Source organism: Bemisia tabaci, chromosome 6 (assembly GCF_918797505.1).
Source record: "Bemisia tabaci chromosome 6, PGI_BMITA_v3".
Taxonomy (NCBI): Eukaryota; Metazoa; Arthropoda; class Insecta; order Hemiptera; family Aleyrodidae; genus Bemisia; species Bemisia tabaci.
Genome location: NC_092798.1, coordinates 2,945,745 through 2,968,745, shown reverse-complemented (window position 1 = coordinate 2,968,745; position 23,001 = coordinate 2,945,745). Strand labels below are relative to the sequence as shown.

At 40.6% G+C, this 23,001-nt stretch overlaps 1 protein-coding gene across 1 annotated transcript; it reads right to left on the bottom strand.

Annotated features, from left to right (window-relative positions):
* Window positions 1–219: 219 nt before the first annotated feature.
* On the bottom strand, window positions 220–19,164 carry LOC109032651 (peptidoglycan-recognition protein 2). Its single transcript, XM_072301187.1, has 4 exons — window positions 19,005–19,164; window positions 11,736–11,949; window positions 5,050–5,168; window positions 220–2,798 (listed from the first exon to the last, which is right to left on the bottom strand). Exons 1-4 carry the CDS (start codon window positions 19,066–19,068, stop codon window positions 2,488–2,490), a joined length of 708 nt encoding a protein of 235 aa, XP_072157288.1. The 5' UTR covers window positions 19,069–19,164; the 3' UTR covers window positions 220–2,487.
* Between the last annotated feature and the right edge of the window lie 3,837 nt (window positions 19,165–23,001).

Sequence of the window (23,001 nt, the reverse complement as noted above, 5' to 3'; positions counted from 1 at the left end):
GCTGTTTTGTCGTTCTGGGCCCTGACCCAACCACGTTCCAATATTAAACCTTTGCCATATTATTTACCACACAGGAGAATATTGCAAGTCGAAGCAGCTTGTTTACTCTTCTTGTGTGGGAATTTCTAAGGATGATCACCAAATTAAATAATTTTGCCACAGAACCTTCTCTTGGCTGCAATGCGGGTGATACAGGAAAAAATTATAATATCCAAACAGTTGTAGGAACATTTTGTTTATTAGTATAATCAGTTTTTATATCCATACATTATCATTGATCATTTTAAGCGTGTACTAAGTGTTTACAGGTCATGGATTGATAATAATTAATCTTAACTCCTCGCAAAGGATTACAATAATTTAATGTTAAAACTGTTTTTATTTGCTTGTTTTCATGTCGTTTCTTAATTCATTCCATTTTAATCAAAGAATCCTCTCACAATCTACGGAATATAAAAAAAATAAATGAGTTTTGCAACACATTGATACACGTACATTTATGGGTGGTATTTGAATCAAAAATAAAAATTATTATTTTGAAAATATTACACTCATAAAAAGGAAAGGAAATTGTAAAAATTTAGTATCTTACTTAAAAGAAATAAAAATGAAACGAAATGAAAAACTTTCTCCGTTTCATCTTCCTTTCCAGTTATACACAAATTTTTCGAATTTTATACACAAAAAAATTCCTTGAGAATAGTTTATTCTTATTACTGCGAGGAGCAAGTTGTTAAATAATCGTCCAATTCATTAAATATTGTTGCAGCAATCACACACATTTTGCATAATATTGTTCTTCATCTCATTTTTTTCTCCTCAAACATTCCCATAAATCGACCTTTCGACGATATCGGGAATTATTTTGACAATACGAAGGCGATTATGTGATCCGCTCGACTCTGCGAGTCAAAAGTCAGTGCTTTCAGTTTATTTTTTTTTATTCTGTAACTTTGGACTCATCAACTTAATCAGTCAAATACAATCATAAAACTAACAAGTTAATACTGTTGAGAAGGGAACTTGGGCCAGTGTCCAGAACCATCGGTCAAATCATAACGCATTACAACATGGAGAAGCACACCAAATCCTCAGAACCGAATGATATCATCAAGGCAGCGTGGAAATATGACTTCAATTTCTACACAGTGCGACACACATCATATTGGTCAACACAGATTCTGTCACTCGTATTTTTCGCAGAGACATTATCTTCATTTTCTCCGTGCACAAAACCGGCTAAAATAATCTCCTCTCCTCTTGAAATTCCTCCGTCTATACGTCATCTATCGGTTCGCCCGTCCTGCCCCTTCAAATCTGGAAACCGCAATACATTCGTCAACCGAGAATCCTTCGCTCGGCCAGAATGACGTCACCTGGGCTCACGAAGTTTGAGTGAAATTCCTGTTCCGACCCTCGATGAAAGCATCACTGTACCGATGACCAAGTCGAAAAAAACGTTCGCTTTTTCAATAGTGCACGGGGTTGTTGGATGATATGGGTATTTCCAATTAATTGTGTGATAGTGCCTGAATTAATTGTGGTAGTACCTTAACATATTAGGCTACTAACTCAAATGTTGCGGTACTGCCACAATTGGACGAATTTCTGCCAAATGGACATATGTGAATTGAGACATGAGTCCTGAGACACAAGGAATATGTGCATAAGAGGGCTCACGTCATAATGCACATAGTTCCGTTTGATAGAAATACGTCCAATTAATTAGAAATACCCATATCATCCAAAAAAAATTGGGGTAGTACCACAATTTTAGGGAATAACCCCTAACACTTTTTCTCGCATGTTGATTCTCTTGTTCTGCAAAGTTAGTAACGTGCTCCTAGAATTGGTCATCATGTTCAAATCAACTGACGTCATTTTTCTCTGCAAAAACCAAAGAAAAAGACTGTCTTGAGACATTGTTTTGAGGCGTCATCCGGATGCACTTATGCTAAAAGGAACTATGTTTCGGGCAAACATGGATACAAACTTTCATAGAGCAGCCATAGACAATGGTAACAGAAGAAAAACAAGGGGGGGGGGGGAACGGGAAGCAAGGCTAAAATACACAATTAAATAAAAAACCGAGACATTTCGACTCAAAACTGAGTCATTTTCAGTCGGAAATTTAAAAAAAAAACTATCAAAAGCAAGAGCCCTACATGGTGGTGACCGGGATCTGAGACAAAAAAACGACAATTTTTTTTTTGTCTCAGATCCCGGCCAATACCATGTAGGGCTCAGGTTTTTCATAGTTTTTTTTTTTAAATTTTTACATTGTAACATTTCCGACTGAAAATGACTCAGTTTTGAGTCGAGACGTCTCGGGGGGTTTTTTGTGTGTATTTTAGCCTTGTTTCCCATTTCCCCCCTTGTTTTTCTACTGTGTTAGGCAAACCCTACGGACATAGTTCCTTTCAATATAAATCCGTTCGTGTGACGTTGGGTCGGGGCGCTTTCATCCGGGGTGGGTGGAGCGTGGGCCTATTCGACGAGGAGGGCGAGTTTGAGCTCGGTGGGCGGCTCGGCCTGGTCGGTGAGGTTCATCGGGGACCAGTGCGGCCAGCTCTGGAGGTGGCTGAACAGGGAGGACGGGAATGACGACGGCGATGACGAGGAGTCGGACGAGTCTGACGTCGGCGATGACGTCGAGCTGCTCGGCCCGCTCACGCCCGAGCTCACGTCTTGCTCTGAGTAGCCCACGAGCTTGTAGTCCCGCGAGATTTTCCCGGTTCGCACGCCGCAGTCGATCAGGTCCCGAGCCGTTTTCAGCATCTCCGCCGAGGGCACGCTCGCTGTCAACAGGGAAAACATCCGATTATCCAACTGTATCTATGCAAATGCTGCCATGCTAAGGAAGAACGCCGTAGAGTACCTATTTTGAGAGAGAGTATGGCCACTTGAGTTACCACCTCTGATTGGCTCAGCCATCTTAGGCTGAATGGAGCCCTTAGGACCCAAAAATGGCGGACGCCATAAAGTTAATGTAATGCAAAATGATTCCAAATGTAGTTGTCTTTGCTTATCGTAACGAGAACTTTACCCAAATGCACTATTGCGACTTCTTTACATATTTTTAAGGCTAATCGTGTGCAATTTTTGAGAAAAATGATCTTAGATGTAGTAAGGTTGGCAGCAAGTGCGGTTGGTGATAACCGTCAAAAGTTGGCAATGACCCCCCTCCCATCCTCAAAAACCAAAACAAAGCACCGCCATTTTTGGGTCCTAAGCCTCTCCATGGGACCCAGTGGCCATACTCTCTTAATATAGGTACTCTAGAACGCCGTAGACGGAAAGAAAACTTCGTGCGTGGGACCCGAAGTTGAGGTCGTATTGATCTCTGAAGTTTTCAGATCACGTATCTGAGTTGTCAGAATTTCCCTTGATAAATTAGGCATTTTTGGGCGACATTCATGCATATTTTCCCCTAAAATTTTCAGATAATTTAGATTTAACTGCGTACAAAACTGCCTGAAATTTTTGATAACAAATATTCACAAATTTCCCGGTAAATTCGGTCTTTATCGAAGGAAATTTGGCAACGTTCGAGGGCTCATGCACAGAGAAAAAACTTCGTGCATGGGACCCGAAGTTGAGGTCATTTTGATCTCTAACGTTTTCGGATCACGTATCTAAAAACTTGAGGTCCAGCTGCCGAAGTTCGGGTCAGACATCTGAAGTGGTTCGATGTACTCGTATACCGAAGGGTTCGGGTCACACATCTGAAGTACTCCGGTACACACCGCAGTGCCTCGATGCATGTCTGACCCGAACTTCGGCAGCTCGACCTCAAGTTTTCGTATGCGTGATCAGAAGACTTCAGAGATCCATATGACCTCAACTTCGGGTCCCATGCACGAAGTTTTTGTCTCCGTGCATGAGCCTTCAAACGTTGCCGAATTTCCTTCGATAAAGACCGAATTTACTAGGAAATTTGTGAATATTTGTTATCAAAATTGTCAGACAGTTTTGTACTCAGTTTAATTTAAATTATCTGAAAATTTTAGGGGAAAATATGCATGAATGTCGCCCAAAAATGCATGTTTTATCAAGGGAAATTTGACAACTCTCGAATGTTCACACGGCGTCTTACCTTAGCACGGTAGAATGGGTCAGTTGCGCTGATCTTAAATGGAAAATTCAGTAGAGCAACTATTCGTGCTCCGGGGTAGTGCTGATTGTCTACACGCAAAATTGCAGGCGTTTTACAGGGTCACAGAATTTATTCGGTTCAATCGATTGATGTAATGACCTATGGCAACGAAGTGTGGCGATGAGTTCGTTGCGCTGGTCATATAATCGTGTTTTGATGCTTGATTCTTGAAGATTAGCTGAAAATAATAAGATCTGTAGAAACAGCAACTCTCTAAGGTCAATGTTAACAGAGCTATCGAGCTTTGAAAATTCGGCTTTCGACGTCATCCGAGTGTGAGTGACACCCTTGGTTTCTTCAGCCTTGCTTTCATCAATCAGTGAGACACACATTTGCACTGGTTACCACCGTGAAACTAGGGTGAAAGAAAGGTCAAAGAATTTGAGCGTGTCACTACCGCGGTGGATGACGTCAAAAACCGACTTTTTCAAAGCGCTACATCTCGGTTAATACTGAACGTAGTGTTTGGACAGATCTTATTATTTTTGGCTGATTTACAAGAATTGAGCATTAAATCACAAATCTGCGACCAGCGCAACTGATTACTGGACCACTCGCAATGGACCAATAAACAAGGTGAAAATGGCTCAGTTGCGCTGGTGACAGAATCATGATTTGTTGGTTTAAGCGTGTAGTTTAGCAAAGTTCCCTTTATCGTAAATAGTCCAGCTTTGAAATTTATGGTTCTGCCTCGGAAATCTTTTGAACTCAAGACTTTTCTAAGCTTAAATTATGTGTTTTTGAGGCAGGAAAATTTTCGGAACTTAAAGTTGAGACTTCACAATTGAGCAATTAAACAAGCACTTGATTAAAAATTGATATCTAAATGTTTTTTCTGTTTTGCTAAAAGCGGGTAAATTTACAAAAAAAAATGGAAAAATGCTTTAACTTACAGCTAAAATCGCCGAGAAATGCTATGTTGATGCTTTTGTTATTGTAATTTTTAACAGCCGCTGGTTTTTGATTCCATCCTCGTCCCTCATAAACAGATCCATCGCCACCTATCGCAAAACTGAAACAGATAAGAAAGCAACCGTAAATTTAAACACTTTTCTAATCAGCAAAATATATAGGAGTCTTACTGATGGATATCCAATTAATTATATCGTGGACTAAGGAAAACAATGTTGAAGCTCTGAGATGCGCCCAGAGTTTTCTATTTTAACACACTGCGTTTTCACACTTGGTCCCCTGGTAAAAATTGGCAGTAGAATCTGTCTTCCAAAGTACCATAGACCTACAGGCGGCTGTAAGATTTCCAATAGCTTCTATAGCCGGCTACACAATTTCTTATAGCCTTTTATAGCCGATGGCGATTAAGCAACAGCCAGGCGAAAAAGTGTATGCTAAACGTTACTAATTACGGATGCTAGGACTTAGTGAGTTTTTGGACTACTGCTCTCTTTTTGGGCCGTAGTATCTTGATTTATTTTGCAAGGAAAGCTCCGTGCTTTTGATGGATGCCTGCCATTCCTAATATATTAGAGCGCCTTCAATTTCGTATGCTACTATGCAATACCTCTAGTGTAAAATAGTTGCTTCAAGCGCCGTGGCACGCTGCGGCGCGGCAGGCGGGCAACCAGCGCGAAACGCGCATTGGCGCCTACAAACCTAACAGGGATACTTCACGCGTTGCGCAATGCGTGGAGTATCCCTGTTAGGTTTGTAGGTGCCAGTGCGCCGCCACTCCGCTTTGTGTTAGGCTCTAATATGTAATCTGACGGAGTCAGCGTTATTCAACTCATGATTTTGAAATGTTTGCACATCCATTATTATTCTCGTTTTAATTGATGAAAAAAAAAATATGTACCAAAGGAAAATATACTGTGTGTTTTGTAAATATTAAGGTGGTTCCGTATCAAACTTAATGATTTCCAAAGCACACGAATTTCTACACAATTTCTTATAGCCTTTTATAATCGATGACGAAAAAGCAACAGGCAGGCGATAAAGTGTAAAGCCTGGCGATAGGAAGTATAGCCCGGCTGTATAATTTGTTATCGCTTCGTATAGCCCGGCCGTATGATTTTCTCCGCATTCTACAGCCAGCTATATGATTTTCTGTAACCTTCTTTAGCCGGTTATAAGAATTCCTATGGTATTTTGAAACGCAGCTCTTATCGCCAATTTTTACAAGGGCCTGCCTAAGATAATAAAGGAAGTGATTAAACTGAAGCGTATGAATACTTATTGGTGATCGAAGTAAGAAAACTTTGAAGCAAAATCGACCGAAATTAAATTTTATCTGCCTTTTTTTCGTGACATTTCGCTCTGAATGTCTCGTTTATCAGTCTTCCTCTATAAATCCTATTGAAAAATCTTCAAAGGATATACTTATACATAAGGAAAGTATCTCCGGCTAAATATTGTCTCTGTTTTGCATGTATTATTATGGGGCCTATAGGTCACAATGGAGGTAGTCTCTTTTGACTTTAATACAAGAGTATTAGCAACTTGCAATTATCACCACTGCAGTTGAACAATTTATTCCACGCCACTTAATATGTAAAATCAATAATCAGTCACTTGTCCAATCGTACCTATAACGTAACCATCAAAATAATGAATGATCCGAAAGCTTGTGAAAACCACAATACTTGTTTATCAAATGATTAAAAGCTATACTGAGCCGTAAAATATTTTCCGGGTTATACATTCAAGATTACAGGCAATTCTGAATAAAAAAACATCCGTTATCTCTCGATGCCAATTCCGAATTACTTCGTGTGCCAACTTTTCCGCTTTAGTATGTATATTACTCCTCGAGACTTTTCAACAGCGCGGACGCTGCAGAAAAAATAATTTTTAAAATCATTTTCAGCTCCTTTTTTTCGCACGTTGGCTGCACTACCAGCTCTCTGTCTAAAAAAACGAATGTTGAAGGCACAACGTCACACAGTGGATCGAGTCAATGGACCACTAGACAAGGTACGAATTTCAGCATTCTGATTCATTTTTCTTAACCAAAATTTCACGTAGAACACGATGCGCACAACAAAAATTACCAAAATCAACTTCTTACGAAGATATTTAATGATTCTTGATGCGTGAATTCAAACCACCCGCTCATGAAAACTCAATGCTCTACGCGATTCACATCGCGCGCTAAACGGTATCATGACAGTCTCTGCGATATAAAAATCCGGCAACCTCGATCTTGACGATTTGGCTCAGCTAAAGCAAATTGCTTATAGTTTGAAAAACACATGGTTGGAAAAAAACATTGCTCTATTGAGAAGCTTGCTGAAACCGTTGTAGTGCGCGATTTGACTCACGGAGAGCTTTGAGTTTCTTGTGAGCGGGCAGTTCAAATTCATCGTAACCAATGTGAAATAAAAATGTTAATATCTTCGTTAGGAGTTGGTTTCAGTACTTTTCGTTGCGCGAATCGTGTTCTGCGTGAAATTCTGGTTAAGAAACTAGTATCAGATTGCTTAAATTCGTACCTTGTCTAGTGGTCCATTAGAGAGGTCGCGGGCATAACATTTTTAACCAAGACTGCAAATTTTGATGTTTATTTCGACACATTTTCAATTTCAAGGGGTGCTCCTGGAGGAGATTTTTACGAGATAACCGATGAAACCACTTTTAGAACCTCAAAGTTTTGTATAAACAGAGTTGTAAGCGTTTAAAGTTTCCAGATTTTGTCCTACCTTTCCTATTGACTGGATCCACTGTTCGTCGCTCGGAAGGGGTTCCGTTTGTTTTTGTAGTAGAGGTTGGCAGTCCTGCCGGGCTAAGGAAAAACGCCGTATGAACCTTTGTCAGTTGCCAAATTTCCATTGATCATATTCGAATTTTTCGAAAAACTTGTGAATATTCTCCGTCCAATTTTTGAGAGAATTTTCCTCGTAATGGACCACCAGACAAGGTACGAATTTCAGCATTCTGATACATGTTTCTCAACCAAAATTTCACGTAGAACACGATACGCACAACGAAAATTACCAAAATCAACTCCTGACGAAGATATTTAATGATTCTTGATGCGTGAATTCAAACCACCCGCTCATGAAAACTCAATGCTCTACGTGATTCACATCGCGCGCTAAATGGACGTATTTATGCGAAAAGGCGCTAAACGCCATTTCCAAACTTCTCAGTAAAGCAAGTTTGACTAAAACAATTGGCGTTTCCGTACTAATGGACCGATTTTGGTTTACTTTAGCTTGTTTGAAAGCTGAAGAGTTCCTCTATAATTACGTACGTTGCCAAAATTAGGAAAAAATGCATATTAAGCGAGATATAGGGGATTTTTGCACGTAGGTCCATTTGATTTAATGCGCTAACCCGAATTCCGAATTAAATCAAAAGGCGCTATCTCCACTTGAATCACTTGATTGACGCGCGCGCGGCGAAGCTTGGTGGAAACTTGGTGAAATTTAGTACCGGGGGGTATTTTTGGACGGGAAACTCGAATTTCGGGTCAAATTTTGAAAATTCAGAAATCCAAGATGGCGGACGTGGCCTAAAATGCTATCTCGGCCCCTATCCAGCCGATCTTGGTGAAACTTGGTATCAGGGGGTACTTTCGCATGGGAAACTCGAATTTCGGGTCAAATTTTGAAAATTCAGAAATCCAAGATGGCGGACATGGCCTAAAATGCTATCTCGGCCCCTGTCCAGCCGATCTTGGTGGAACCTGGTATCAGGGGGTATTTTCGCATGGGAAACTCGAATTTCGGGTCAAATTTTGAAAATTCAGAAATCCAAGATGGCGGACATGGCCTAAAATGCTATCTCGGCCCCTATCCAGCCGATTTTGGTGAAACTTGGTATCAGGAGGTATTTTCGGACGGGAAACTCGAATTTCGGGTCAAATTTTGAAAATTCAGAAATCCAAGATGGCGGACATGGCCTAAAATGCTATCTCGGCTCCTGTCCAGCCGATCTTGGTGAAACTTGGCATCGGGGAGTATTTTCGGACGGGAAACTCGAATTTCGGGTCAAATTTTGAAAATTCAGAAATCCAAGATGGCGGATGTGGCTTAAAATGATATCTATTTCTTAAACAAACGCACTACACGTCTAGAATGGCCGCCAATGAACCTGCGTAAAGCGCACGGGCCGGGTTGTGAAGGCCGGAGGTGGTGGGAGCCCAAATATACCTACCTAACCTTAATCTGCTTTCCCGCTGCATCTTGCCAATGTGGATGAGATGTGGAAATTTCCACGTTTGTAAACTTTAAATATATGGCACTCTACACGGAGAAAAAAACTCGTGCGTGGGACCCGAAGTTTGGGTCATATGGATCTCTGAAGTTTTCGGATTGAGCATCTGAACACTTTAGGTCTAGCTGTCGAGGTTCGGATCACACATCTGAAACTTCAGTTCTTACGTCTGAAGTCTTCAGATGTGAGAACCGAAGTTTTTCGGATGTGAGAACCGAAGTACTTTAGATGTAAGAACTGAAGTCTCAGATGTGTGATCAAAACCTCAGCAGCTGGACCGAAAGTGTTCAGATGCTCAATCCGAAAACTTCACAGATCCATATGACCTAAACTTCGGGTCCCACGCACGAAGTTTTTTTCTCCGTGTACGTTCACAATACACCGCCTCGTCGAGGTGCGTGGTTTACCTAGCAGCATCGGATCGTGAATTCCCTTCATGTGCTGATTACCTATGTTAAAATTTTCGTATCTAAATAAAACAGTTTCTGTTGTCATTTTGAGCCCCTACTACCGAACTTCACACAAACGATTCAGGCATTGAGCTATTGTTGAAGGCCACATCCGCCATATCGGAGTTTAAAATTTTAACAATAAGGTTATTCAGTAATTTTTAATTTTTGCATTTTTTTGGAGGATTGAGTACGCACAGTTCGCTGAAATTTTCTCCGATTTTTTGAAACATTATTAACCCCACGGAAAACAAGTTCGAAGTTGCGTATTCTGAGCTCCCATTTAAACTCGCGTCTCCGAGGAAGTCAAGATGGGGCCTGACGAACCCCTAGGCGACGGTCACGCTTTTGACCACGTAATCCTTCCAGCGCGCTCTTAATACTCATGAATTTCTAAATACTGTTCCGATTCCAATAAAGTACCTAACAGTGATTTTAATGAAAATTAAGTGATTCCGATGGGTTCGTTAATTTGTTCGCTCGTTAGAAGCCCCTTGTCCATGTCAGTGCACACTGACATCGATCGAGCCAGAGGGAACGCACGGTCGATATGTGACCGTCACTCAGGGGACGACATCTGGGATTTTTTGGCGATGCGCGTTTAAATAGGAGATAACATTTTAGGCCACATCCGCCATCTTGAATTTATGAAATTTTAAAATTTGACCCGAAATTCAAGTTTCCCGTCCGAAAATACCCCCTGATACCAAGTTCAACCAAAATCGGCTGGATAGGAGCCGAGATAGCATTTTAGGCCATGTCCGCCATCTTGGATTTCTGAATTTTCAAAATTTGACCCGAAATTCGAATTTCCCGTCCGAAAATACCCCCTGTTGCCAAGTTTCACCAAGATCGGCTGGATAGGGGCCGAGATAGCATTTTAGGCCATGTCTGCCATCTTGGATTTCTGAATTTTCAAAATTTGACCCGAAATTCGAGTTTCCCATGCGAAAATACCCCCTGATACCAAGTTTCACCAAGATCGGCTGGATAGGGGCCGAGATAGCATTTTAGGCCATGTCCGCCATCTTGGATTTCTGAATTTTCAAAATTTGACCCGAAATTCGAGTTTCCCGTCCAAAAATACCCCCCGATACTGAATTTCACCAAGTTTCCACCAAGCTTCGCCGCGCGCGCGTCAATCAAGTGGAGATAGCGCCTTTTGATTTAATTCGGAATCCGGGTTAGCGCATTAAATCAAAGGGAATTACATATAGTTCCTTTTGATTTTATTCGTAATCGCTGATTCCCTGTTTTGCGATTTTTCAGGGGCTGATTCCAGGGGATGAAATTAGTATTTTGGGGGCATATTTACGTGTGAGAGCAGCCTATTACATGGAGAATCCAGATCCGTTAAAAACTGAAATTTGGAAATTTGGCGCTTAGTTCCCTTTCGTATAAATACGTCCAAATGTTTATCATGACAGTCTCTGCGATGTAAAAATCTTCAACTTCAATCTTGACACTTTGGCTCAGCTATAGCAAATTACCAATAGTTTGAACAACACATGGTGGAAAATGAACATTGCTCGATTGAGAAGCTTGCTGAAACCGTTGTAGTGCGCGATTTGACTCACGTAGAGCTTTGAGTTTCTTGTGAGCGGGCAGTTCAAATTCCTCGTAATCAGTGCGAAATAAAAACGTTAATATCTTCGTTAGAAGTTGATTTCGGTAATTTTCGTAGTGTGAATCGTGTTCTACGTGAAATTCTGGTTAAAAAACATGTATCAGATTGCTTAAATGCGTACCTTGTCTAGTGGTCCATTACATCTATGTTATCTGAAAATTTCAAGAGAAAATATTCGTAACCGTCCTCAAAAATAAACATTCCATTGGAGGAAATTTGGCAGCTCTCGAATGTTCATACGGCGTTTTTCCTTAGCACGGCGGAGTAGCTGAAAAACTTAACAAAAGTCACTCGTGGAAATTCGCCTTTGGTCTTCATGAGCTATACTCACTTGAAACCGATGTCGAACCAGTGGCGATCTCTCTGGTGTAGCCTCTGCAATTCTAGCATTCGTACGATACAACTTTCGGTGGTGCTGCAAGGTGGAAGTCGGGAATGGTGGATGATGACCATGGATGGAGGTTGCTCGGGGTCGTATTTGTCGATCGGGCCCGTCGCAGGGCTCGCGTACCACGAATCTCGGGCTATGATCGCCGGACATGCCACTGAAACATGAACATACGAAAAATAAGCCTTCTATCAACTTACGCCGTAGCCGGCCAGCGGGGCGATTATTGAAATGATACTGATTGTATGTCGCCGCTTTGTCGTGTCGCGCCATCGACTAAGCCATTGCTTAGTCGATGGCGTGACTCGACAAAGCGGCGACATACAGTCGATATCATTTCAATAATCGCCCCGCAGGTTGCCCGAACGGTTACTGCCATAGAGAAAAAAAAGGAGGTGTTTGCATCTTGAGGATTCGTACCCACTTACGTCATCAATGTAAACAAGACGCTCGTTGAGGGTTATGTTGACGCTGTAAAAACGGACCATAATGTCCGATTTTTTTACTTAAATCAACTCTTTATATAATTTCAAGCACTTTTTATAGAATGACTTTTTCCCTTAAATTACACCATTTCCAAGAAAATCGACAGGATAAAAACGTCGCTGTACCCAATGACGTCATCAAAGCTATAGATACTCTATGAAAAATTCCAAGATGCCCGAAATACAAACACCTCCTTTTTTTTCTCTATGGGTTACTGCGTCTGACACTAGACCAATACAGCCGTGCTTAGGAAGAACGCCGTACGAGCCGTCAGACGTTGCCATGTTTCCTGCGATAAAAAAACGAATTTACTGGGAAAATGTCGAATATTATTTTCCAAAATTTTCAGGCAATTTTTTGCGCAATTGAATCTAAAATATCTGAAAATTTCAAGGGGAAATGTGTTTAAATTGCGTCAAAAAAAAGGTTTTGTCAAGAGAAGTCTGGCAACTCTCGAATGTTCATACGGCGCGCGGCGTTCTTCTTAAGCACGTCAGAATAGGTCTCGGGCTCGAATCCCGGAGGTGGCGACAAATTTTCACAAAAGACGAGTGGATCTGCAGAAACAGATTCTACTCGACCTTGATCCCTAAAACTTTGGAGGCCGGAGCATGGATGTGCCAAAATCCCCCTGATGTCTACTGACGATAAAATAATCTCTATGTTAAAACTCATGTCTGCAGATGGCTGTAGATTCCAAAGTCACTAAATAAACAGGAATCGAAGCAAAAAAAATTACTTAATCGAGAACAAACTTTTATTTCGAACAAAATATGAGTTCGGCTTCTAAGTTTCCGACTTTCAAGTGCATCGACATCAGCACGGTTCTAAGATCATCTTGCTCGGACAGGAGGATGATACGTTGTGTTGTTCGTCACAACCTAATCGATCCGTTGTCTTTGTCAAATGTTCATTTGCGTCATATCACGGGTACAAAATTTCTATTGGCGACAAGCTAGTATGCCATGTATTGTTTACTCGGCGATACAACTGATACGAACTCTCCTTAATGTTTTTAAAGGTTGTTTTCGCAAACACTTGAAACAGAACAGTTTAGTTGCGCGAGTGAAAAAATATTATGAGCAGTGCAGTGAACTTCTCACATTTTTTGGGGGGACTATATCATCAAATGCAGGGACTATATCTAGAATCAGCCCAACTACATCAGGTGTTGTCTAAATGTCCCGCACATTACTTCTTAAAAAGGAAACTATAACGCATTAATTCTGACGTGAAATGTCATTCACATACTTCTTATAGTAAGAGAATCTCACAGGAGGTTATTCAACATGGTATTGTATTGTTTCTCTGTTTAAAAAAGTGAAACATAAAAAAATTAGGCAACGTCGAATGCAGTTAGGATAATTATGTCGAAATATATCCAAATCATGCTTATTATAATGCCGCTCTAAGTAAGAACGCCATATCAACACCCGAATGTTACCGAATTTCCCTCCATAAAATATTCATTTTTGAAGAATCATAAACATGCTTTTCCTTGAAATGTTCGGATATCTTACATCAAATTGCGGTATAAATTCTCCGACAAATTGGGAGAAATTCATAAGATTCTTTGAAAATTTGTATTTTAGCAGAAAAAAGTGACGTCTGTAAGCTAATACGGTGTTTTTCCTTTGCATGACGGTATAACTCTCCAACTCTCTAAAGTTAAGCTTTTTCATGGCTAAATCCAGAGATTTTCCGGGGCGATTTTCGGCTGTCGGCGGAGAAATCTTCGATGCCAATACGAAGAAAAGTAAATTTATTCTAAGATTGTAAAATCGACTCAAAAATTTAATTTTTTTAAAAAAAAAAATATATAAAAGCGTATTTACTGATGTTTAAAATGTTACTGGTCCTTGCGTTTACTTAAAAAAAAAAGCACTGAAATTTTCCCATAGAAATGGATCACATTTTGCAATTAGGATCTACTCTTTCTGGCTCAACCATAAAAACACCTATTTATACGGGAAAACTGATGGCATATTTGATGTTTCTGAGAGTAGTCGGAAGTAGTATAGTTCCTTACTGCAAAGTGCAGTCCAAATGTCGAACAGTTTCTCCACGAAAATATAATTTGCGAGAACAAATTTTGCAATTTTGAAATGTAGTCACTTCTTTTCGCCAGAGATACAGAAAAATAACCTCTCAACGAGCCTGCTGTACCCAAAACTTCGAATTCTGATTATCGCAAAATGATTGTCGGAAAGGAAGGTGGGACGCCACAGTCAGGGAATACGGGGAAATGTCAGGGAATTTTAAAAAGTCAGGGAAAACCGGGAAATGTCAGGGAAAATGACGAAAATGTCAGAGAAAATTTGTTAAATCACCTTCATTTGCTTTCTAGAATGGGTTTGAGGTTTCGAACAACAAATTTTGCTTAAAAACTATTTTCAATTATGCCCTCTTAACCATCCGTCACATCTTCAATTGTCAGGAAATTTCACCAAAATGTGTCAGGGAAATAAGAGAAATGTCAGGGAATTTCATTTCCTAAATTCTGTGGCAAACCTGGTTTTACAAGGGCTGGGCTTCGCAGTGGCTGGGGAAAATTTCGTGGATAATGAGTGAATTTCCCTCAGTTTTTTCAATTTTGATTCAACGGCTTTTTGTGCAGGTGGAAAGGAGAGGGAGCAACGTATCAATTACTATACAAAGTGCGCCGAATCGATGACTCAATCGCATCACGATAACCGTCCAAAAGTTCTCGATGAACTTGGAACTCGTTGAGTTACGTAGAACAAACAGATCAGAGACCGCCACTTAGATCAGAATCAGATTTGTCTGAATTTTTTCCGGTGAATTTTGATCTCTTCAAGTTTACAGAGAAAGGGGGACTGATAAAAAAAGAACATTCCACGAGTTCAACAATGTTTGACTGAAAGTATTTCCTGAATTTAATGCTCTTTCAATAGGTCACCTTCAACTTTCAACCAAAAGGCTTTTCCATGGGTCATGCGAGACTCGGGCAACAATTTTTACCTTTGGTTGATCCTCAAACCGTGACTTATTGTTACCTCATTTTTATTTTTTATTTTTTTATGGGGGTCGTGACGGGGAGGGGGGAGGCTACACTAAGCTCTTTCTATCCTAATCTATGTGAAATATTACTTTAAGCTTGCATCATAAACGACTGACCATGTTGCACGGGATGTATCTTGGCTTAAGATAATGCATTAACACGGTCTCGGTCTCTGCATTAGTCAAAATTCGAAGGTAGTCTGCAATTTCCTTGGAGTATGCTATCCCTTTCTTATTCATGATATTACAAATATTTCGTTTTTAGTCGAGCATTAGGTGTATGTGGAAAGTAATACTAAATTTGGGCTAAGTCATCAGATTGGAGAATCTCATGAATCCAATCTTTAAATCTTTTTTTGATTCTCAAAGAGTTGCAGGAAGAACAAATTTCAGTATTATAATTTTTTTTTTTTACTTTTGCCCACCCGCTATTTTTGAAATGAAATAAATAATGTTGCGAAAATGACTATATCAAACATCTTGCATACGCCCTCAGATTTGTACAACGTGGAACAATTTATGACGTGGCACTGGATGATGCAAAGCCTTCGGTATGTTGCGTTTGCGAAAATTGCACTTTGAATGGTTATACTCCGGATGCAAAGCAGAACGTACAGAGAAAGAATATCCAGGATTCTTGGAAGGAAGGGGGGGGGGGGCGTGAGGCCCAACCTCCCCCCGCTAATACTCTTATGGGATGTTAGTGATTGATTTTGTATCGATTGGTTGATTTTGTTTCAACACTGAAAAGTGCAATCGTTAACTGATATTACTTAACCAATCCCTGAAAAATAATTATGCAAAAAATCGCTCTCGTGTATTTCAAAGTCTACGGAAATATCGCCTGAAATGCACGTTTTCTTCCACGGATTCATCGGTGACAGAAGTATGGTGTGCGTTAAAATTACAAAATATTAATCATCGTTTCCACAATCGTAAAATTTAGGTGTCTCAACTATTTGATGAATAAAAGGGACCTCGTTAGCATGGGCTTAACACCGTCAATATTTCATCATGCTAGGTAGAATTTGGTTGATTCTAAACGGGCTTTCATAGAATTGAGGGACTTGTAGGACAAGGTGCGCAAAAGTGCAGTTTTTGAAAAATTGAGATATTCATGAACTCAACTAAAACTAGTTTGAAAGCATATTCTGTGATAAATCCACAACTAAAATCCAACTTTACAGCATCAAAACGTGAGTTGAAACCTCCTACCAGCCATACTACTCCATGTAATCTTGAAGAATGTTGGAGTTTTTTTTGCCCACGTGCGTTAAAAAATTCAACATAAAGCTTTTTAACGCACGTTGGCAAAAAAAACTCCAACATTCTGTCGTTGAGTGCGTCTACCGCAATCAGTTTGGTAATCTTGAAGCTTTAAACGCGTATTTCTTGAAATGGCAAAAACTGCACTTATGTGCCTTGTCCTCCAAGCCCCTCAATTGGAAATCAAGCCTCATATTGATATTATATGAAACATGTTTAATGACGCAGCCAATAGAGATCCTCGAAGTCTAAACATTAAAACTCTGGCTGAATCATTTTTCCACGGAATAGTCCTTTTTCTCGTAAAAATAATTCAGGAAATCTTTACCTCTAGACCCCTACGCCATCTACGTTGAGCATCATGAAAAATTTCCAATAATGCTACCAGTTATGATGTCCTTGTACTCGCCCTACACTAAAAAGGACCCACCTTCAATTTCCTGCCATAGCGACTGGACTTGGCAGTTCGGTATAGGTAATCAGGATTAATCTGGACTAATCAGGACGAATCAGGACTAATGAGTGGTCTATGAGAGCTGAATTGATCTATTATTTTGAGGGATGAAATAGATTGATGAATAAATTAGCCAAGGGGCTAGTTTCATCATCGATAAAGAATTATTTTTGACTAAAAAAAGCAGGAAATCTCGCTACAAAGTTTCAACTATTTAATATTATTTTCCCTGTCGGGTTAATGGTTATATAATGGCCTATTGCTAACTGAAGACTTTTAGTATTATCCTTATAGGTATCAGGGGGTAATCAATGCCCACGACTTTTCAATTTCTTTGGTAGTCTAAAAGGAATCTGTTGCTGCAGATTCAGCTTGGTGAAAATTTGTCACCACTACTGGGATTCGAATATTAGACCTATTGACCTTGAGTCTGACGCTCAGACCATCATGCCAACCTGGGTGCCATTTGCATTTTTAGAGAATTGTAAATTCAGTCTCTGATTCAGTCGCATTGTGAGCCGTAAGCAAGTTTGTTTCGTAACCAAATCAATATTAATACTAATATAGACGATAGAGATAGAACGAAAAGGTAAAATTTCGAATTGTTAATGCGAAGGACTTGTTAGGCACCAATGGGTCTATTGCACTACTGCACAAGGCGCACAAGTGTGTTTCGATGGTCTAAGCTGATAGATAAGCAAAAATTAACAACATTTGTCCAAATGCCTAGTTTCTGCATCCGATATTAACGGCGATTGAAAAAAATAACGCATGACATCATCCACTCCGGTAGTGCATACCGTAATTTCTACCACCGCGTGATTTCAACCTCTACGTGGATCAACCAGTTCAAATGCCACGTGTGCATCACATATCACTGATTGATAAGACCAAGATGGAAAAAACCATCGCATGCACCACCGCGGCGGATGACGTCATCGTCCGGTCATATCTCATCATTTATGCTGATCTATGAGCTGAAACCCTCAAAACGCGATTCTGTAACCGAAGCGCAACTGATCCATTTCGACAACAACCAATCAGTTTCCAAAATCACCAACAACTAAAGATACATTGATGGTCAAAGTGCTGAATCACGTATCTCCATTGTGGTGTTTCAAAATTTCTGCTGCTATTCTATTTTTTCGAAGAGAAACAATTCAGCTATATTGCTAAACATTTCTACCGAAAATTCTTCTGATAAAAGGGGGAGACAAACCAAGGAACTTTCCAAAAAATTAAGTTGACTGGTTTCGCAAAAGAAAAAATAATTCGACTACATTTTGCAATTAGGAACGACCGTTTCTGGCTCATCCGTAAGATCACTTCGGTATTTAGGGAAACTGATGCTACGTACGTTGTTTCTAAACTGAGCCAAAAATTTCAGTTCCTAATTGCAAAATATAGCCCAATAAGCTAGTTGCGCTGGTCACAGAACCTTTTTTTGATGCTTGATTCTTGTAGATCAGCTAAAAATAATCAGATCCGTCCTAACAGCAACTTTCCAAGTTCAATATTAACCGAGTTATCGCCCTTTGAAAAGTCGGGTTTTTTACGTCATCCTCCGCGGTGGTGAAACCCTTGGTTTCTGCCACTCTGTTTTATCAGCCCGGTAGACACACATTTGCACTGGTTACTCATCATCAAACTCGGTTGAAAGCAAGATGGAGGAAACCAAAGGTGTTACTACCGCGGTGGATGACGCAATAAACCGAATTTTTAAAGCGCGATATCTCGTATAATATTAAACGTAGAAAGTTGCTGTTTGGACATATTTTATTATTTTAGCTGATCTACAGGAATCAAGCATCGATACACGATTCTGTGACCAGCGCAACTGGTCCGTTTCAAAATATAGTTCAATTATAACAGAAAGTCTGCAATGTCGAGAACGGAGATACGTGGTTTAGCACTTTGGCCGTCAATATAGCGATGAAAAAACAAGGAGGTGATATTTGGTGTGGCAAACTTTTCGAGGAACTGACCTGAGACTAGCAGCCGGGTCATGAGGTGCGTCTTCGCAAAGAAATCCACGAAAACCTGGCTCATGATGGCGCACCAAACTTGGAACACCCGCACTGGAAACACACACGCTAAGCGCTGAAAGCCAACTGGAAAGCTGAAACGCAAAGTTCCAGTATCGCGATAACCGTTATCGGGCTCAATGTCGTCTCTCTCTCGACTTTTGACACCGGCGATCCCAAACGGCCTTTGAAAAACCAGGATTCCCGCCTCTCAAATGCCGTGCTGAGCGAGTTGGCCGTAAACGCTTTCAAACATCCACAAATATCTCCCGATAAGCTATTTATTTTCCAGAAAAATAAAAAAGATGTTCCATCGATATTCTCAGACGCGTTACAGTAAATTTTTGACGAAATCCTCTGAAAATTTGCAAGTGAAAAAAATAATTTTCTCCCAACAAAATTGCGTGTAATGTAAATAAACGTGGCAACGTTCCAATTATCATACGTCGATTTTCCTTAAGCTAAAAGCTTGAATATCAGGATTTTAGCGGTTAAGGCAACACTGCGAAGGGGTTTGATCATCTCACTCTTGACCGTTCTCGCTGTGGTCTCTGTCTCTCTTTATACTTTTTTGAGGGGTATCGATAATGCGACTATATCTCCATCTCCCCCCTTTCTCTGTCTATCTCTTTCTATCTCGTTGGAAACTTTCGCGAGATGCCTTTATCGCTTGTTTGTTGCCATTCACAGGATGTTCTAGTGGACGAGGGAACTGATTGAGATGCGGGACTTTCTCACTGTTAGCTAAACTCAGAATAATCAGAGGGGTCTGATTCGAATATCGATGTTTCCCGTTTGAAGCTATGGTAAAGCATCGATTATTAAGATGTTCGCTGCAAATACCCTCCTCATCGATTCTGTTCCAGAGGTTTAAATGACAGCTCAATCGATATATCGCAAAGTACGCAACGCCTCTGGTCTGATTTTCATCACGCTGCGTCCCAACCTTGCGTGTTAGCACCTTTCGTTCTGTTCGTGTCACTTCTCGTTGGCCTCGGCTGAAAAAATGTGGAAAACGTTGAGCTTTCGGTTAAATTAAATGGACGTATTTATGCTAAATGGAACTATGTGTAAGTGGAAAGATGGGGTGCGCTCGTTAGTGGTCGGGCCTAAAGAATGAATGGGAATTTAAAAGCGCCAGTGACGTCATAGTGCGGTCGCTTAGCTCAAAAATGCACGATGATACGCGGTTTCCGGCTACCAACATGATTTTGGTCTTAAAATGACCGTTAGACCCTCCTGATTCAGAAACCATCGGGAGCCACCCGCGCTCCCCCCGTCCCCCCCTTTTGGCCGCCATCTTGGAAAATGGCGGCCAAGATTGGGGTTTTTCAAAATATCTCGAGAACGGCTGCAGATATCGAAAAATGTTCTTGGTAAAAAAAGATTCAGCGTGAAAAATCTATAATTATCTTTCAAGAAATTCCCATCTTGTTATACCTTAACCGGATAAACCTCTATATTTGCCTCAGCTAAAGGCTCTTAGATTTTTCCTGTGTACGATAAGTATCTTGATTTATTTTCCCAGGAAAGATCTGTACTTTTAAAGGATGCCTGTCATTCTTCATACGTTCAATTTCGTATAATACTGTGCAACGTCTCTGTTGTGAAATAGTTGCTTCAGGCGCCGCCGCACGGCGCCGGCGGGCGGGCGGCCAACGCGAAACGCGCATTGGCACCTACAAACCTAAGTGGATACTTCAAGCATTGTGCAATGCGTGAAGTATCCACTTAGGTTTGTAGGCGCCAGTGGGCCTCTCGCGTTGACAGCACGCCGCTCCGCTCTGTTCGGCTTTAATATTTATACACGCATAGTCAGCGTTTTTTAACTCATGATTTTGAAATGTTTGCACACTCTGCGTTGATTATTCTCATTTAAATTGATTAGTAAAAATATGTATCAATTTATCAACGGAGAATAATAATATAATTTACATTGTTTCTTATGCAGCTTCACGAGCACACCCCATTTTTCCACTTGCACAAAGTTCTTTTCAGCATAAATACGTCCAAATCAAATTAAATTAAATAGGCAATAGTAAGGAAAAGGTCTTCTCTACCTCATCAGAAAGCAAAAAGCGATGATGATAATAATTCTACCTTACGTAGGGATCACTTCGCACCAACATTCAGGCATCACCGAATTGTTTCTCATGAAAAAACGTGTTTTGGTTTAGACTGATAAAATCTTGTCTTTGAATTTTTTTCAGAGATTTTCCAAAAATGTAATCCAGTGAATCTAAAAGTTTCAAAGAAAAATATTCTTTCCTTTTCTTGAGAGTAAATTTCGGCAACTTTCAAATTCTCGAACGGCAATTTCCTTCGGTGTTCGTAGTAACGCCTTGATGCAACTATTCAAGCTTACTGGATGCGCGCGTTGCATATACAGTGAAAATCAAGGCGTTCAACGTATTTTTCCTGAGTCGGAATACGTCATTCTTCGCTAATGGGATGTTGCGTGCTTGCAAAAGAAGCGCAAAATAACCGACGCTCAACGGTGGGGGCTTCAGCACCCTCCCAATCCATCAGAGGTTTGCATTTATTTGGTAATCAGCTACGCCGCCGGTGGAAATCGACCAATCGCCTTTTTAGAAGTTAAATCCCTCAGATCCCTCCTATGTTGTCTTTTATGTCGATTATTGGGTAAGGTATTCCGTTGGTGAATGCTACAGTGGATGTAGCGAGGCAATTATCGATACCTGACCGCTGCTCCTGATCACTGATCGATAATAAAACATGCATTGATGCTGCAGCCACTCGTTGTGACGTCAGAACAGGGAGATCATGATAATTCGATTAATTTACTTCAAAAATGAAAAAGGAAGGCAAGAACTGAGGTTCATTAATTATTTGTCTACTTGGGGGGGGGGGGAGAGCATTACAAAATATTTAAGAGGTATAGACCTGCTTTACGAGTGCGTCACCATGGGGTAGAAAAATCCGATTTGTAGAGTCAAGTACATTGTTAAAACATTTGGAGCGAAATTCTATGCCGGCGGCTGCATAGCGCCCAAAAACCCCGATTGATATGATAATGCGGAGCGAAATCTACTTTTCGTACGGAGTGACTCGCACACTACTACAGAGCGGAATCTACTATTTTTGCGGGGTGGCATACACTTTTGTAGTGCCAATTTCAATTCGCATTCATAGCACTCGAAACTTGGGGCTTATGGGTGCTGTGTAGACTCTTGCACCGAATTTCACTCCTCGATTTTTAATAGAGTGTTTCATGAGCAGCCTTTCGGGCTTCTTTTTCTACGGACAGGTAGACTTTGAAATGTAGAACTCGCTCCGTAGAAGCACCCTCTATCTGAATGGCATAGCGCAGAAGCGGATTTACGCAATTCTTATCGCGTATAGCGGGAGCCAGCCCAATTTTTCCCGAGCCACCGTTACATGTCCATGCTCATTGCATCATCGGGCGGTCTTTTTATTTTTTCGCGGGGCCTTTGTCGGTAAGACTCCGGCCGCTGATCTGAGTCTCACGACCGCGGAACGTGTCTGAACTTCACGTTGCCAGATTGGTCAATAACTACCAGTTTTTAATTTTTTGTTTTAAAAACAAACAAAAAATCACTGACTGACCATGCAACTTTTAACGCTTATCCCTTGTTTGCCTGTGCATTGTATCGATGGCTAAACTGCGAAACCACGTATCTCTGTTTGCGACGCAGCAGCCCTTCTGCCATACTTTATTTTTTCTCCGGAACTGGACAATGTAATTTTTTGAAAACTTCCTTGATTTTGCTTCTTTGTTAACGGAATATTTAATATGACTTTAAGCTTCAAAGTTGCTTTGTTTTTCTTCGAAAAAATAAAACAGAAGCGGAGATTTTGAAACATTGCAATGGAGATACGTGGTTCAGCACTACGGCCATCAATATGCTAAGCTGTTTCATTGCGCTTATCGCTGTATAATTAGCTGCCCTGATGATGAACCAGGAGGGTCGAAAAG

Excerpts from the sequence above, each read along its gene's own strand:
- LOC109032651 (XM_072301187.1), bottom strand. The coding sequence starts at position 19,068 with ATGAGCCAGGTTTTCGTGGATTTCTTTGCGAAGACGCACCTCATGACC. Across the intron at positions 11,950-19,004 it reads GACCCGGCTGCTAGTCTCAG|TGGCATGTCCGGCGATCATA; the intron begins GTCAGTTCCTCG and ends TTCATGTTTCAG. Across the intron at positions 5,169-11,735 it reads TGGTTCGACATCGGTTTCAA|TTTTGCGATAGGTGGCGATG; the intron begins GTGAGTATAGCT and ends TATCTGTTTCAG.